Source organism: Merops nubicus, unplaced genomic scaffold (assembly GCF_000691845.1).
Source record: "Merops nubicus isolate BGI_N331 unplaced genomic scaffold, ASM69184v1 scaffold4808, whole genome shotgun sequence".
Classification (NCBI taxonomy): Eukaryota; Metazoa; Chordata; class Aves; order Coraciiformes; family Meropidae; genus Merops; species Merops nubicus.
In genome coordinates this window covers 17,970-35,988 of record NW_008623511.1, presented here as the reverse complement: position 1 = coordinate 35,988, position 18,019 = coordinate 17,970, and the positions used below count along the sequence as shown (strand labels likewise).

At 40.3% G+C, this 18,019-nt stretch overlaps 1 protein-coding gene across 1 annotated transcript in view; it reads right to left on the bottom strand.

Moving 5' to 3' along the window:
* The window catches only part of TPPP (tubulin polymerization promoting protein), a 36,958-nt gene that overhangs the window by 7,196 nt on the left and 11,743 nt on the right, over positions 1-18,019 (bottom strand). Inside the window, exon 2 of the mRNA XM_008945082.1 lies at positions 3,839-3,992. Coding sequence (XP_008943330.1) covers positions 3,839-3,992 — 154 coding nt within the window. The remainder of the gene's footprint in view (positions 1-3,838; positions 3,993-18,019) is intronic.

Here is an 18,019-nt window from a genome sequence, read left to right as displayed (position 1 = left end):
GTTTCTTGTGGGGAACTGAACAGGCCAAGATCTGCCCTTCTGAAGTCCAGGCTGGTAATTCTGTCACTCATCATCAGGATCTTAAACTTTACAGTCACCTGGTTGGTGCAGCTAAGGCTGTCTCACCTTTTGCATCTTTAACCAGTTCTTCCTTTGATTGTGAATAACAGGTCCAGAATATCTCTTTGAATCGTTGACCATCCACATACGGAAATTTTTTAAAATTCATTTGAGAAACATTATGGAATAATACCATGGTTAACATTACTCATGAGTACCAAGTCCTGGGATTGCAGATTTTTTTCCAACTGCCTGAAGAAGGTTTGATCTATCTCCTCTTAATCAGCAGGTCTGCAGCAGATGCCTACTACAACATTGTCTGTGCTGGTCTGTACTCTGCTCCTTCCCTGCAGGTTCTCTACTCGCTCATCACCTGCCCCAGGACAAAGCTAGATGCACTCAAGCTAGGCCTTTACACACATCACAATCCCTCTTCCTCATCTTCCCCACTGTATTTCATGAAGTGCCTCTATCCATCTATTGCAGCACCCTAGTCAGGAGAGCTGTCCCACCACACCTCCATAATCCCATCAAGGCCATAGTTCTGCAACTAATGTGTCCTGCTTGTTCCCCAGGCTATGTGCTTTGTACAGGGTTTTGAGAAGGGCCCCCAGCCCGGCTACATTTACAGAAGTGTGAGACCCTTCCTTGTCAAGCTTGTTACATAGACACATCTGTTCTGCCCCTTATGACCTTTCCTCTTCAGGTTATGGTAACCCTCCATATCCAGTTTTAACACATATCCAGTTTACCAAGTGAACTCTGCTTGCTCAGGAGATTAGCAAGCCTAGTTTGCAAAGACACTCTTGCTCCACATTGTTAAGATTTATTCAATCCTGCTCAGCAACCTCGTTCTTCTGCTCACAGCAGTCAAAACTCTGTCTGCAACACAAGCCATAACGCCAGGCATGGTTCACCTCTACCCAAGCCTTCCTCTAAAGATTGGGAAGGCAAGACCAGAGCTCCAAGCCCCTCACTCTCATCCCTATACTTCCATAGGCTCCCGATATGCTCCACATTGGCTTTGCAGCAGTACTGTTGGGGACCACAAAGAAGAGGAGGAAGAGGTTCGTGTTAGAAGGCTGGACAAATCTTGGCAGTGCATCTGCAACAATCCCAGATCCTGGCCTATCAAACAACAAAACTCCTGACACACCAGGTGGGGTCAAAAGATACATACCTCAATTGTACGCTGATGGACAATAAACTGAAATACATCAGCTTATCCAAAAGGTTTATGGAGCCAACTCAACAGCAAACAAGACTGATGAGGCTTTAGAGCTGTCTGGTATGATACAGGGGACACTCACACCATGGGAGAACAGGAAAGGGGAGCACCCTCACCATGGGCTAGAGTACCATGGCAGCCCCTCCATTGGTATTCTTCCAAGGATTGAGTGACTCAGGTACTTTTGAAAGTCACAGTCCAGATTATGATTATTCTATTGCATGTTGAGTATGAATAATCTGACCTGGTCTGCAGAGGGTCCAGGTGACTGAAAAGTACAGGTAACTGCCATTTTAGGTAATAGGAAAGCTATCCTAATTGCTAGAAATTCTGTGTGACAATAAGCTACACTGATTACTAAAATCTTTCTATAAAAGCTTTCGTAAAGCTCTAATTAGAATCACAAACCTCTGGCCAGTTCTCATTCCACCAAGGATCCCTAAAAGAACTGCCTGTCCCCGTAGCATCAGGTAGTGTTTGGTCCCGTTATCACCCATATTTTCCCTTTTGTGTGCACACTAAGTTCAGGCTCAGCTGACTCTGATGGCTTTTGCTGATCCTCACCAATGCCCAGAGTACTATACCTGTTCTGAAATTGGAGATCTGTAGGTGTAACAGATCTGTGACAACTTCTTGTTGCCAGAAGTCACAAGCTTCCAGCCTTCTCCATCTTGACAGTCTCTGCCCACTTGGTGTCCAGTTGGCACTCCTTGTGCAGCTGGGTTTTCCACAAATACCATCTCAGTCTTCTCTTCATCTTCCCCCTTAATCTGAAACCTCAGGGCCTTGACAACAGCACATCTCCCACAAGAGAGGCCACCACTGCCCTGACCTCCAGGGAGAGGCAGGAGCACTCTGCAGCACAGGGTCTGGACAGAGGGCTCCCCCCTCTGGAGCCAACGACTCTGACATGCTAATGGTAGTCCTGTGGAGTACTACTACACCTTTATGGATGTCCATGTGCTGTACAGCATGCTCTGCAGCATGTTGAGACCACCACTGTACAGTCTTCAAGTAGACCTAGATAGTCTTGAGCAGAATTTGCACTCCTGCTTCAAGAACTACTGTGTCTCATTTGCTTGTGCTCTATGGCCTGCACTCTGGCTTCCTTGCTCTTCCCCTAACAGGTCTTTCTTTCTGAGAGTTCAGTCCTGCGATCCCACACCACTGTCACTCTGAGCACCCACCACTTAGCTTTTAAAGCGCTGTTGCTGCTGCACTGCCCTGCCACCCCCACAGCAAATTTGACTGTACTGGACCTGAGCAACCTGATCTAGCTTTGAAGCCAGCCCTCCTATGTGCAGAAGGTTGAAAGAGATCATCCAGGTCCTTTCCACTTGAAATTATTCTACATTTCTATGTCAGGGACTCTGTTGATTACACACTGAGGTTCAGCTGGTTTCATTTTAAGAGCCAGCGATGACCAAAGCAAATACTTGTTTCACAGGAGGTGCAGAAAGGCATCCACCATAGCTACAGCACACAGCTTCTGGAACAGGAAAAGAAAGTACCTCTGTCTTGCTCTTGTAGCCTTTGTGTAGGTGTGAGGGCAACTAAAAGGCCCTAGACTTCATTTACATGTCTGACTGTACACTGTCAAAGACATATGGCCTGCACTATATATTCTATTGCCAGATCACTACCAAATGAGCTAATAAAGCTATGGCTTAGTTAACTCCTATCATTTGCCTGTTGCTTTTCTTCCTGCATGACCAAGCCAACCATACACCTGCTGTTGCAGACTAGAAAGCAGCCTGGAATTTCACTCAGTTTGAGTGTCTGGCTACTGAGCCTTCCCAACCACATCAGCCACAAGCAGGGCTTGTCGTAATTCTACAACAATCTGAAGAAGAAAAAATAGACAGAAAAAGAAAAAAAAAAAATCTTCTACCACAATATACACTAAATCCTTATTGTCTGATGTGAAAGTAAACCTTCCAACCTTCCTGTGGAAGCAGTGTCTTCCCCAGCTGCTCTTCAGTACAGACTTATTGCCCTGCCCACTCCAAACAGACAGCGCACAACATAAGAAGTTATGACACAAAAGATCTCCAAGTGCTACCGAAGCACACTGATCCACAAGCCTCACCTCATCATGCTTTCAGCTCCCTCCCTAATAAGTTTAGATTAATGTGTCCAGTAGTCACACTGAAGTTTTCTGTCTGAAACCTGAACCAAGTCTACATGATGCCCAGCATAGCTGTTCAATGGGGTTCTAAATTTAATTCGCTTCTCCTCTTTTTAATTTGGATACATCACTCTCCATGAACATTTCTATGTTCTCACCACAGACAAGAGCTCTCCTTGAATTTTCCTGCCCATGCTGAAGCAATGCCAGTGCCACAGGAGTACACAGTAGTGCAACACTCGGCTCTCGCACAATCTTTGCTCCCTCTCAGTTCAGCACAGTCGCTGCCTTCAGGCCCACAGAGGCATCCTGCTTGGATTTGTGGGTTGGAGAGGGAAGCAGGTGAATGTAACAACACTGCAGCAGGACAAAGGACAACCAGAACAATCCAGAACAATCCACCTATTAGATCAATAACATACCGTTACTCCAGATATAATTGGGGCTTTCCCTTCAATGAGTTTATATATTTCTTGAACTGCTTCCTCATCGCTCTTGTCTTTAAATCGCTTCTTGGAGAGTTCTTGAAGAGCTTCCTTAAACTGCTCAAAAGTGATAGTTCTGGAAGACTTTCCCCTGTAGAAACACGCAGAAATTGAAAGAAATTACAAGAAGCACAACAAGCTTTCCAAGAATAGAATGGTTTCAGTTTACCACAGTGAACAACAGGAAACCGCAACAGAACAGGATCCATGCAGCCCATTTGTGGTGTGAAATAAAACATATCCCGGGAACATCACTTTCTTTTTTATGTACATCAGTAGGATACACTTTAGTAACTTCCCTTGATTAATGTTCAGAAATAAAAAGGAAATAGAGGGACTTGGCCTGCTGTCAGCATGCCTGCAGCTCATCAAATCTAAGGCAGACACATTCAGTTGGTTACTTGCAAAGCCTGCGTGCATAGAAGACAAGAACTTAAGCATCTTAGGTGAGTTTTGTTATTTATTATTTTTCATTGAATATCCATTTATGACATATTATTCACTATTCATGTATTCACAAGTAAATTAAGAATAATACTGTTGTGTCATGCAAATTATTGAAAAGCTTTTAAAAACTTGAAATTCCTTGTCTAATGAAGGCTGAGAAATTTTAAAATTATGCCTTTAAATTTGACACCTGTTCTCCTTCTTAGACCATCACCCTCATTAAATATTCACAGGTTCATGGAAAACATAATATAGCAATCTGATAAACTCACAGACTGCCCAGAGATTCAGAGCGGAAAACTTGGGTTTGTTTTCACTAACAGGAAGCTCTTATTTCCCCATTAGTAAATTATTTGCTTAGGTTTACTTTTAGTGGAGAAGATTTTGCTGTAGCAGTGTACAGTGCAAAATCTGACAAGCAGAGTGAGAAATTCAGACTTCACAAACATCTATTTGTCCAGTCACTCCTGCAGATCTTTTACAGCCAGGCCGAAGAATTCAACCGATAAAACTCTTACAGAGAAACTCAGCATTCCCTACAGAGATGGATTTAACCAAAAAGGCAAGTCTGTTTGCTAGCATTTTAAAATTTTTTGTTTAAGCAGGAGATAATGTAGTGGAGTACACACTGATTCATTCTTTTCTCTACTACAAAATTATTTTTAGTGTTCCTCACTTTAAAATTCAGGTATGAGGCCACAGCATCAGTGAGATTACTCAGAATTATTATTTTTAAAAAATTCTTTTCTATTAATTTTATCACACACAAAACACACCTTTTCCTGTATGATTAAATTGCAGATTCCTTGACCTTTTGAACAAGAATTACATACTAAAATTAAACCATATATTTTAAGCTAAAATTTAAGCGATCAAATAGAAAAAAATCCAAAAAGACTTTCTGATACTTACACTGATGTAACCTTAAATAGTACCATCTTTAATAGGAGAAAATATTTTCAATTACTCACAATGTTACGAAACACTCAAAGTCAGAGAAACACTTGAGAGTCCATGTTGCTGGGAAAATGCTACCACATGAGCTTTGTCACTTTTCTTTTTATACCAATTTAGAGAGCATTTCAAGCAAATCAGAAAAAAAAACAACCCAACCACTCCCCACAAACCCCAACCAGTCCTTTCAACAGTTTATGCAGAAGTAAACAATAGGGGAAAGGATAGAGAAAGTGTGAACCAGCAACATAAATGTCAGGCTAGAAAAATTTTACATAGAAATATAATTTTAATTCAAGTGTCACAAAGAGCCACTGCAAACAACAATTCATCTATTATCAATTTATCTTTGATCTTCTCTTAAGACACCTTAAGAGGTCAAATTCCCCCTCCACTAATGAAAGGAGGAACTGAGATTTCTCTGTTTTAGACACCAACAATTAGGAAGTGACTCCTATTTCAATTAGTCAAACACAAAATGAAAATTCATTGCAGACTTTTAAAACAAGGGGAAATTGGTTATTCATAACAGAATTCAACACTAACACAACCCTTTACATCTTTTATTTCCAACATACTAATATGGCCTGTAGCAATAGGACAAAGGGTAATGGCTTTAAACTGAAAGAGGGTAGATTCAGACTAGATAGAAGAAAGACATTTTTTACAATGAGGGTGTTGAAAGACTGGAACATGTTGCCCACAGAGATGGTAGATGCCCCATCCCTGGAAACAACTAAGGTCAGGCTGGATGAGGCTCTATGCAACCTAAAGATGTCCCTCTCACTGCAGGGGTGCTGGACTAGATAACCTTTAAAGGTCCCTTTCAATCCAAACTATTCTATGATTCCATGAAAAGTGACAACAGTATGGACACTGCATGCCACAAAGGCAGTCATGCTCCCAGTTTATTTCCACCATTAAAAATGCCTTGTTCACATTCAGGAAGCCCCTTCCTGACACCAGCTTTCTGGAGGTCATGAAGTTAATCAAAAACAAAAAACCCTAAAAATCCCAAACAAACAAGGTTCTTTCTATTAAGCAATTGCTACAAAGAATCAGCTCCTTTGTATATATTTGTAACTTGTTTTCAGAAGCTCATCATAAATATCTAATTTCCACGGGAATAACAAAACAAATGTATTAACTTTCATTTTCTAAGTGTTATAAGTTCAAACAACTCATCTACAATTAGGTATGCCAAGAGCAGTGTCTCAGCTATTCTCTTACATTCAGAACTCCAGAGGGCTAATAGAGACCTAGAAAGAAGATAAAATACTGTATATTAAAAAAAGGAAAGTGGAAAAAAAGAATGGAACAGGAATGTGTGAACAGCTACAGACACACAGCACAATCAGACACTGGAAATGCAAATTAAAACTATGCTACCAGAAAATGAGACAAAACAGAATATAGTAGCAGTAGAGGCAAGGTGGGGGAAAAAAAATGCTTTTATAAAAACAGACTTCAAAAGGTTGTCCACCTCAGTGAAAATAACAAAATAGATGAGTGACATTAATGATAAAATATTTTTTAATATCCTGTACTTTATTATGACATAAAGAAACCTTTAGGAAGGATACATTCTTACATGACATTCCATTTTAAGCTCTGCTTTTTACAACAGAGTTGCTGTAATGCATCACTTTTTGGTGGAGGGAACAGTGTATTCATGGTACACTCATGGAAGTTGCTTGAATCTATGCCCACCTTTGGGAAGAGACTGAATACATGCAGAAAAAATTTAGGAAGCTTCCCATCACTTCCTCTTCCTTGATAGATGTCTCCACATGTAACCACTAAAAATGGGGAGATTCTGAACTAAAACTTGAATTTTTCAGTTTGCTTTAGGAAGCCCAAGTTCACATAAGTAAAAGCATCCATTCTGATCCTGGACATCAGCATAGTTAACATAAAGTGTAAAATACCAAACATTGTCCCAAAGTAGGTTGCAATAGCAAGGGATGATGTTTTCATTTGCAAATTATACTGGTAACAGCATCCTGTGTTCAATCAAACCTGGAAGTACCAGTTTCCTTCCATGCGCTTTTTGTCTCATTACTGAGCAAGGATAAAGCAGGGTGCACCTATTTCATTCTAAGTGTCTGAAATTGTGGAGCCTTGTGAACTGTCATGCTTCGAAAATCTGAAGCAAGAGGACTTCATCAGCTCACTAAATCAGTAGTTAATATCTTTATCAGGCTTTATTTTAACCTAAATATTTTAGGCTTCTCTCATGAAAACTCTCTTCTGCATTTGAAGTTAACCTTTTCCTCCTCTTGGTTTTACTTTTGTAACATTTCCCTCGTATGTGCTTCACTCGGTGAAAATTCATTTAAATTAAAATCTAAAGTTAAAAAAGAGAGGAAGCTATTTTCTTATAATAACACTTTGCATTTTATCTTTCAGAGGGCTGAAGAAGCTGATACAGCCACTACAGTTACAAAAGCTCTTTCTGTTGTTCAAGTACAAAGGCTTATGGCAAAGTCATTACAGATGAGAGGACTGGGCAAAGAACAAACATCACCTGTACTTCTGCCAGTTAAAGCAGCACGGATGAACTCATTGCTTGATAATCCAGGGAAAGACAAGTAAGAAACACAGGTAAGACATCCTTCTAGATCTCACCAGCAATCCCAGATGAGCTAACACATCTCACTCATGTCCCAAAAAAACCCCAAAACTAGAAGCTAGGTTTATTTTGATTCACTCTCCCTGGCAATGCGAAAATATTTGGTTAAAAAGGAGACCAGTCTACATACAAGGAAAAAATGTCCAACACAAACACTGTTGAAAGGAATCTAGAATATTGTCACAAGCCAATGGTGCATGGCCAAAGGTCCTCTAACCAAAAGTGAATGCATTAGATCCCAAGCAGTTAATCCATAGAAACTATACGAAAATGTTTGCAAATATGAAAAGGAAAAAATTCTCAAAGACAGCTTGCAGTTTATTAGCTATTTTTCAGGACTTCTGTTACATTATTAACCTGAATTTGTACAAATAGATGACAATCAGAGATAGGAAGAGAGACATAACACAATGAACTTCGGTGTTAGCACCCAGTCTCCTCGGCCTTTTGATAACCAGCAACCTTCCTTGGTGTTTTGTGTCCACACACCGTACCTATGCTTTGACTGTGTTAACATTCAGGGAGAACAAGTTACCTCTTTTGATGACAACTGCTAACCAAGAAGAGGACGTGGCAGTTGATCGAGAAAAGGAAAATGAAATCTCCACAGCAGAAATCAAATGGTTATATAAGGCAGTGCTGTTTTTATTAATGGGACTCAGAACAGAAAAGCTCAGCATCTCACTACAGACTAGGCATTTTATGATTACATGATGTGACATCTTACTCAATGCAGACAAAATTCAAACACAACTAAAAGAGGCCTAAGAACAATGGCATTAAATCGGACTTGACACAGTAAGATCTTAACTCCTTAAGTCTCAAGATTTTAGCGCTTCAATTATACTTTAATTGAAAACTGAATTGGATCTTGAAAGAAAACCCTTGTACAAGGAACAGAATAATGACTCATTATTATGTAACAACAGTGAGAATCCAAGCTTCCTTTTAGTAACATATCATCTAGAAGTTTTTCAGTTTTTCCTTTAAATTACACTAAAAACACTCAAAACTTTTAAGTGCTGCTAACTTTCGTGGAATTTCTTGTTTTCCTCCAGGTATTTTGTGATGTTGCACCAAAAAAAAAGCCTAGCTCTGGATCTTCACAATGTGTAATGTCATGAGGGGTTTCTAATTCCCTCATGCAGGATCTTTACAGCTACCAAAATCGCTGTTTCACCTACACTGGGACTATCCACATCGGAGAAGCATGAAAAGAACAATGCATGATGGTGGCAAGGCAAAGGGTGTGCATTCCAGGGGCATGTTTTGAAATCAGTATGAAACTAAAGTAAAATTACAAGTGCAATTTGAACATTTTATTGCTTGTTCCTATAGGGAACAATGTCTGGAACACTCTGTTCCAGTGAGGCCTCTGACAAAACTCCTATCCTAATTCAGAAGCTACACTGTTCAGTGTGAAGTAAAAATGTCACTGACTGAAGATGAGAAAAATGAAGCGAAAGGGATGGAAAGGTTAACCTTAGATTCATATAGAGCATTTAATTCATAGAGCATATTATTCAGGCACGTTTGTGGATGACCATAATGCCAAGATACTCATCTTTTGTAGTCAAGAAATTCAGAAAGCACTAGCTGATAGCTGAGGTACTCAGTTCCAGGACATTCCCCCCTACCCTCCAAGTAAATATTTCCAGTTACAGACTGGTTCGGGGCTTTTTTAGAGAAAAAAAAAAAAGTGTAATACAATTTGATACTACACATAAATGTCTTTGCACAGCTATTTCTGAAATATATTTTAAACATTAAGCAACATGGCTTGATGTATTTGGTGATAGTGATAGCAGTGCATTACTTCCAAAAATACTATTACAGAAACCAGAGCATCAGTCTCATCTAATCCAAGGTGTATCTTTAGAATTTAATACCACAGAATTGAAAAACAACATGTTTTTATCACACTGTCACAACAAGTATATATCATTGTCAGATGGCTTTACAATAGCAACATTCCATTTTTTCCAAAGGATTTCACAGGGTAGGATTTTTTTCTGTATCAAATGATGTATAAACATGAAACCAATTTTTGAACCCAGTGACAGCTCAATGATCATGAACTCTCCTGAGAGGTAAGATATATTCAGGTAAGCAAAAAAGTCTATCTGTGTGGAAGGAGTTGTTTTAGTGATCTTGAAGGCAGGGAGAAAACATGGATGTACGTACATCTGCTAACACTTTCTGCTGGCAATATAAGAAGGTGGCAGCACTAAAAGTAGACAGCTGGTGTTAACTGAGAGTGCGAGCTCAGTCTACGGGACTCATTGGCCATGGATGGAGATAGAAAAGTGTGAAATCAAGAATGACACACCAAGTGAAAGAAGAAAAACTAAGTACAAGGGGAATCCAAATCCAGAGGACACATGCAGAGAAACCCACAAGATGTCTGTTTGTCATAGCCAAGGATCAAATCACAACCTTCAGGAAAGGAGATTCCAGACTCTTGTTTCCTCTCCTTCTGCATATAGAAGAAATATCACAATTTCTCTTTCAAGCAAAACGAAGAGTTTTAATTGTTGAATATGGTGTTTTTTAAAATGATACATGCAAAACTGAAACCCACTCAGAAATCACATCTAAAATTAATTCTCTGTGGTAGGATGTTCAAAAGAATGTCAGAAAAAAACTCTCTACCTTAAGAGCACAGTTTTGCTTACTTTGCCTTTTGCAATAGAATCATAAAAACATAGAAATGTGGATTGGAAATCCATGGAAAAGACCCTTAAGACCCTTAATCCAGTGGAAAAGACCTTTAAGATCATTGAGTCCAAATACAAAACTAGCACAGGCAAATCCACCACTAAATCATGTCCATAAGTGCCATATCTACATGTCTTTTAGGTATCACCAGGGATGGTGACTCCACCACTTCCCTGGGCAGCCTGTTCCAGTGCCTCACAACCCTTTTTATGAAGAAATTTTTCCAAATATCAAATCTAAATCTCTCCTGGCACAACCTGAGCCCATTTCTTCTTGTCCTATCCCTTGTTACATGTGAGAACAGACCAACCCCCACCTTGCTACAACCTACTTTTAGGTAGTTATAGAGAATGATAAGGTCTCTCCTCAGCCTCCTCCACACTAAACAACCCAAGTTCCCCCAGCTGCTCCTCGGAAGACTTGTTCTCCAGACCATTCACCAGCTTTATGGACCTTCTCTGGACACACTCCAGGACCTCAATATTGTTCCTACAGTGAGGAGCCCAAAACTGAACACAGTATTTGAGCTGCACTCTCATGAAATGCTGGGGTTTGAACCCCGAGCCCTGAATTAAGGTTGACATATGGGTGATTCCCACAGCCCTTCATACAGAGGGGGTGAGTTTGCCTTACAGCTTCCCCCCAGGGTGCGGCCGGCCCTGCAGGGAGAGCCAGAAGGGAAATGAGCCCCAGGGGTCCCGCACTGAGTTGACAAAGGTCAGGTGAGGGATTCAGTAGTGTCTGTCTGTGGAGTGCACTCCACAGAGCTGCCTGGTTCAGGGCAGACCTCCTGACTCTCCCTGGAGCTGGGCCCCAGTCATCTTGGACCTTTGCAAACACGGGCTAGAAGGGTGAGAGCTGGCCATGTGGGCACCTTTGTCTTATGTGTTTAACCTGTTGACCTGGCTCTTTCCCATTCCATTTATGGGAAAATTTGGTTCTTTGTTTGTTCTGCCTATTGTCGGTCGGGCAATGTCGTTGCTGGGATCACTGGGGGGAATGTCAATTGCTTGTGAACTAATTGACTTGTTTGTACCCCCAGTGATTGATCATGGAAAGTCTTTCCTATATTCAACACAGTTCACTTACTGGTTTGACTTTCTGCTGGCTGTGTCATTCCTGATAGGCCTAGTCATTGGCAAAACACCTCAGCAGTGCCAAATACACCAGGACAATCACTTCCATGGTCCTGCTGGCCACACTATTTCTGACACAGGCCAGGATGCCATTGGCCTTCTTGGCCACCTGGGTGCACTGCCGGCTCATGTTCAGTCGCTGCCCACCAACACACCCAGGTCCCTCTCTGCTGTGCAGATTTCCTGCCACTTTTACCCCAGCATGTAGTATTGCATAGGGTTATTGTGATCCAAGTGCAGGACCCAGCACCTGGCATTGATGAATCTCAAACAATAGGCCTTGACTCATTGATACAGCATGGCCTGATCCCTCTGCAAAGCCTCTCTACCTTCCAAGCAGATAACACCCCACCCAACTTGGTGTTACCTGCAAAAGTACTGACAGCTCCCTCAATCCCCTCATCCAGCACTGGCCCCAGTACTGAGCCACTTGTGACTGGTCACCAGCTGGGTTTAACTCTCTTCACTGGAACTCTTTGGGCCCAGCTATCTAGACAGCTTTTTACCCAGTGAAGAGTATGTCCATCCAAGCCATGAGCATCCAGTTTCACCATGAAAATGCTGTGAGAAACAGTGTCAAAGGCTTTACTAGCATCCAGGTAAACAACATCCACAGCTTTTCTCACATCCACTAAACAGATCACCTGGTCACAGAAGGAGATCAGGTTAGTCAAGCAGGACCTGACTTTCATAAACTCCTGATGACTGGGCCTGATCACCCGGCTGTCCCGTATGCGCCACATGATGGCACTCAAGATGAACAGCTCCATAATCTACCCTGCACCAAAGTCAGACTGACTGGCTTGTAGTTCCCCCAATCCTCCTTCTGGACCTTCTTGTAGGTGGGCATCACATCTGCTAACCTCCAGTCAACTGGAACTTCCCCAGTTATCCAGGACAGCTGGTGAGCACTTCTGCTGCCTCCCTCAGTACCCTTGGGTGCGTCCCATCCGTAAACTTGTGTGTGTCTAAGTGGTGGAGCAGGCCACTAATAATTTCCCCTTGGATTATAGGGGCTTCATTCTGCTCCCCGTCCCTGTCTTCCAGCTCAGGAGGCTGGGTACCTGGAAAACAACTGGTCTTACTACTAAAGACTGAGGCAAAGAAGGCAATAAGTACCTCGGCCTTTCCTCATCCTTTGTCACTATGTGACATCATCCAACGGCATCCAACAAAGGATGGAGATTATCCCTAGCCCTCCTTTTGTTGCTAACGTATTTATAGAAACATTTGTACTATCTTTTACAGCAGTAAATGGCTTTGATAGGTCCTTACCACAGTGACTGAATAGGGGAACACCAAGCACATTAAATTCTTCTCATGATGCATAACAAAATACATTCAAGTTAACATGAAACTGAAGCATAGTAAAAAACGGCTCAACAAAAGCAGTCAAACATTTTTCAGAGAGATGATGCTGTCAGCAGGTGACAAGAAAACAAAAAACTCAGCAAATCGAAAGCATAAATAACAATAAACCAAGGCTGCTTCTGTTCAGACCAAACAATACATGTAAAGACAATGGGCATGAAGACAGAATCCTTATTTAAACACAGTGTTTTAATTTTTTGTATGTATCCAAAGAAGTTAATTTGGCTTTAAGTGGTCTGACTTCGTACATACCCTACATTTTCGGAAGAAGCTCTGTTGCAACATTACCATAAAGCAGTGATGCATGTATCTATCACAGAAGTTACTTCTCTCTGCTCCCTGAAGCATCAAGGTCATTCCCAGAAAAATCATACTATTCTTTTGCAGAACAGGCACTGAAATAACCTCCTTGAGAACATAAATAGTGATGAGCAGTTTCTAACTACTGGAAAGTGCAAGAAGCTGAAAAAGCTCATGTTCTGGTAACACTTGTAGCTTGGTCTGAAAACATTATTGCTTATGTGTGTCATAGAGAGATACATAAATTTAGATGTAAATACTTGCTTTTCTGTTATCAATGCCTTCTAGTCAAGTACCATTTCTGGACTGTTTCCCTTCTCGTTAATTTTTCCAGTAGCAAATTGTTCTTTCCTACAGAAAGAGAATTAGGGCTAAGGACAGCTGTCAATGCAGGTAGGAAGTCTTCAGGCTAAATTATACCTCAGCAAAAGCTATATACCACTTGATTACTGAGAAAGTTGTCACCTCATTTCTTCTATAGATCTACAAGTCTAAAGACAATTCCATATGTGAGCTGTGGCCAATGCAGAGAACAGTCTTTAATAAGCTCCTCTGCTATCCCTCTATCATTTCTGCCTACCATATCTTATGGAGATACATACCTTTGCACAGCTTAGGGAAAAAACAGATACTGCACCTGACTCCTTAGTTATTTTGTGTACCTTGAGAGCCATATCTATGCAGTTCCCATCCTAATACAAAGTTGCACGAATTGGCAAGGCAACCATCAGTCTGACTGAAGATTCCTCTCCTAATCATAACAAGAAATCCAATACACCATTGCAATAACTGTAGGCCCTTGAGCTCTGAGAACTAAACAATTCAATGTAGGCAAAGCAGAGACTGAACAGAAAAAAAAAAAAAAAAAAAAAGAGGGTTGCAAATCACAGAATTCTATCCATTTCCTGATAAAAAACCTTAGATAACTCTACCAAAGAAAGTCTGCCAAACAAGTAGTTACAATAAAGCTACATATGGCTTCAGAAATAAGTCATTTTGATTCCAAGGCAGTCTTCCTCAGAGTGAGAGAGATGGATGTGTCCAAAGAAGGAAACATATTTTACTAATGGAAGTCTCAGTTGTACCACAGAATCTGCTGAAGAGTCCATGTGAATGATATCTTGGCACTTTGTGAAAGCTATAAACAGTGACCACATTCCATATGGGAATCTACCTCCTTCCCTGGATTAAAGGTTTGTCAGTCAAAGTGCTGATTCATGTGCATCTGAAACTAACCCAAAAGAAATGCAGAAAATTATGCCAGTTAATGCCAATACAGATATTCTTTCATTTACATGACACTTCTCTCAATTCAAAGCACTAGCTGCATCTGAAAGATCCAAAATTTTACAATAAATGGAGGTTTACCCACATAGCTATCTTGCACACATCTTCATGATGAACCAAAATGATAAGGAACAATTAGGAAGCCTCCAAGAGGCTGGAATGAATTGTGAAAGCAGAGAGGAGACTGTGAAAGAACTAGTGTAAATTCTTTTGGAAATCTGTGACTTACTTAGATCAACAGCTACTTAAGGCAAGTATCAATGCAGCACTGGGAAAGATTCTGATGATTTTGGAGATGTATAACAACTTCACTGACTAAACTAAGGAAGCAGCAGGAGTTCACTGGACTATTTGGGGAAATTTCTGCCAAATTTAGCCTGTCTCTTAAATCTGTTGCAAAATCTATCGGGGCACAGGATGGCCCTTCATGACAGGATGAAACTGGAGCTGTGCTGAGATGAGTCCAACTGAACAATGATGCTGTGAGGAGATACCACTGAATAGATAATATGCTGTAATAAGCTCAAAATACCTTAGAAGCTTTTCCTTCCAAAAAAAAAAATCCCAAACCTTATGAAGTAATAAGCTACACCAAGCATCAGAAACCTTCTTGGAAAGGAGTACAAGCTCCCTTTTGATGTACCTCTTTTGTTCTCTGTCAGGTCACAACTCTCCAGGTTTTGAATATAAACTGCTAAACATGTGCTGCACTCTTGACTTCCACGTCGTACCAAGGGCACCTTCTGTTTCATTTCCAAACAGGAATTACTACATTCCTACATTAGCAGTATCTAGCATCTCTTAGTTACTTACATTCAGAAAATAAGGCTTCACATCTTTTTTTCCTGAACTACTACCTCAATTCTGAAGCTGTCATTTTCTTCAAAGCCACCAGTTTTACCAGCTGAAGCAAGAAAGTCAAGTAGTGCTTCAAACTGTCATTTGCTAACAATATGGTATTTTGGTGGAAGAAGGATATTCAGTGTAGTAGTGCCCATTCCCACAGTGGTTTGGTACAGGAGGGCAAGTTTTCTAAATTGTGGCCCGTTAATAGTGCAATTAGCATTAGAATTTTGTGCTTTTATTCCTGTGCATATATCAACAGACTGTCTTACCTACCATATGCTTATATACCCATTTATTTGCTATATGAAACATTTTTGATGACAACCATTAATGCATTTCCATGTGAGATAATTCAACATCTGGTCTCTCACACTACACTAGCACTGTCTATAGGGAAGATTGGTCTTCCTAAGGAAGTCAAGTAGATGCTTGCAGCCTATAAAGCAAAACTTCAAACTGACTCTTGCAGGAAAACAGGATAATATAAAACCAACAGATTAAGATATACCTGCACAGTGTATAACAGCCTGTGCAAGTCTACTGTGGAAACCACCCACAACAAGCAATGGACAACTGTCTTTGCAGGCTTAAATGCTAGTTATTTTTATCACAAAACATCTATATTAGGTATTTTTATACAAGTAGTTAATTTAAACCTAGCTTAAGTAGTTGGTACATGCATTTACAATTGAGTTACCTTTTCACAGTAAGGACAGCAAACCCAGGAGGAGCTCAGCAGCAACTTGTTCAGGCCAATGCTCTGCTTCAATTACTAGACAAAATCTGATAGGGTAGAACATAACCAAAGCAAGCTTTAAGCATTGCTAAACACTTTTTCCTACACCTACATAGGTCAACAAAGCCCTATGAGACCAGAGCTACAAAATCAAATGTCTTTGTGCCTTTCTACCCTGCAGCAGAGGGCTGTCTCCTTTAGAGGCACTGTAAGTCAAATCCTCTCACTATTTAAAGCTCCAAAAATCTTCAGAGATTTTTAACTGGAGCTCAAGGAAGATGATAAGCAGAAATCTTGGTCAGAATTCTTCTGAGTACGTGCAAATGAAGCACACTTTCCGTGCTTCATTTTCTAAAACAGCAGCATATGACAACTCAATAATGCTGTTGAGAGGTCAGTCAATACTGTAACTCCTCTAAAAATCACCACTTATGTTGGAAAACTGTGCTGTTCAGTAGATGACTTCCAATATTAAGAGATTACACTTGCAGCAAGCACATATTAGAATCTAATCAACACTTGGCACAAGTTATTTAGATAAATGTCCCTAGAAAGTACATCTTGTCATCTTCTTTATCTCAAGGCTTTGACAAACGGAGTTGAAATGTTTCCAAAAAGTGCAAATGTCATGGTAGATAACATCAAGTCAGTGTCCATAATTTTAAAGAAAACCAGTTCTCTATGGGTAGCCCTTAAGTCTGATAACTCTTATGGACCTTTACTGTTTATCTCAGGTGACTATCACTTCACTGTCCATCTGAACTATGCCTTTCACAGACTAGTACTTAAAGATGCAGAACTAGAACTTAAAGAAGCCCATGACTGGGTGACACAACATAGCATCTAAGAAGAGAATAAAAGGAACAATCTGCCAAGCGTGCATGAGACCCTGTATTGTTAGTCACAGAACACATCACTGAAACAGAAAAATAATTATTAAAATCAGACAAACTGTTCAAAATGGCTGATGTTGATTGAAGTTGCAGTCAGCTGGATTTGCAGGTCAAACTCAAAATGAGACTGTTAAATCAGCAAGTGGAGTTCATCTTACCAGTACAGAAGGAGGGAAACCAAGCAGCTTCTTTAACTGACTGCTCAGTACCCTCTCTATAGCTTTCTCTATCTGGCTAGAGGAGACTCAACAGGTCACAGTCTGTTGTCTTGACAGAAAAGATCAAGCTAGTGCTGTGCATTTTAGTTCAACGGCTTTCCCAGCTATGCCATCCACTTCAGCATAATGTAAAGCTCTCCCATTACTCTCATCTGAGGTGGAGTGATGAAAGAAAATCAACCTGTCTGGAAGAGGAAGATTTTCTGTAAAAGTAAGGAAATAATTTCTATTTATTTTTATGACAAAAGCTTAGAAAACCAGTCATGCTATTTGTGCTATCTAATAAAAGATGAGCAGCTGGAACACATTGCAAATGTATTGGCCCTTCCAAGGAATTACTAAATTGAATACTCTTCACTGTTCATTTTAAACCAGTACCAGGATTTACTGGGAGTAAAAAATGTTTACTGAGATTATAGTCATCTTTTAATCATTTATTTAATCACTTATCATCTTTTAATTATTAGCATGAAAAATGTCTAAAACTCAAATGACAGTTAACCACCATTTTCATCTGACAGCTATTTCCAATACAACACCTGAAAAGTCTCAAAATTCTTTTTTTTTTTTTTTTATATAG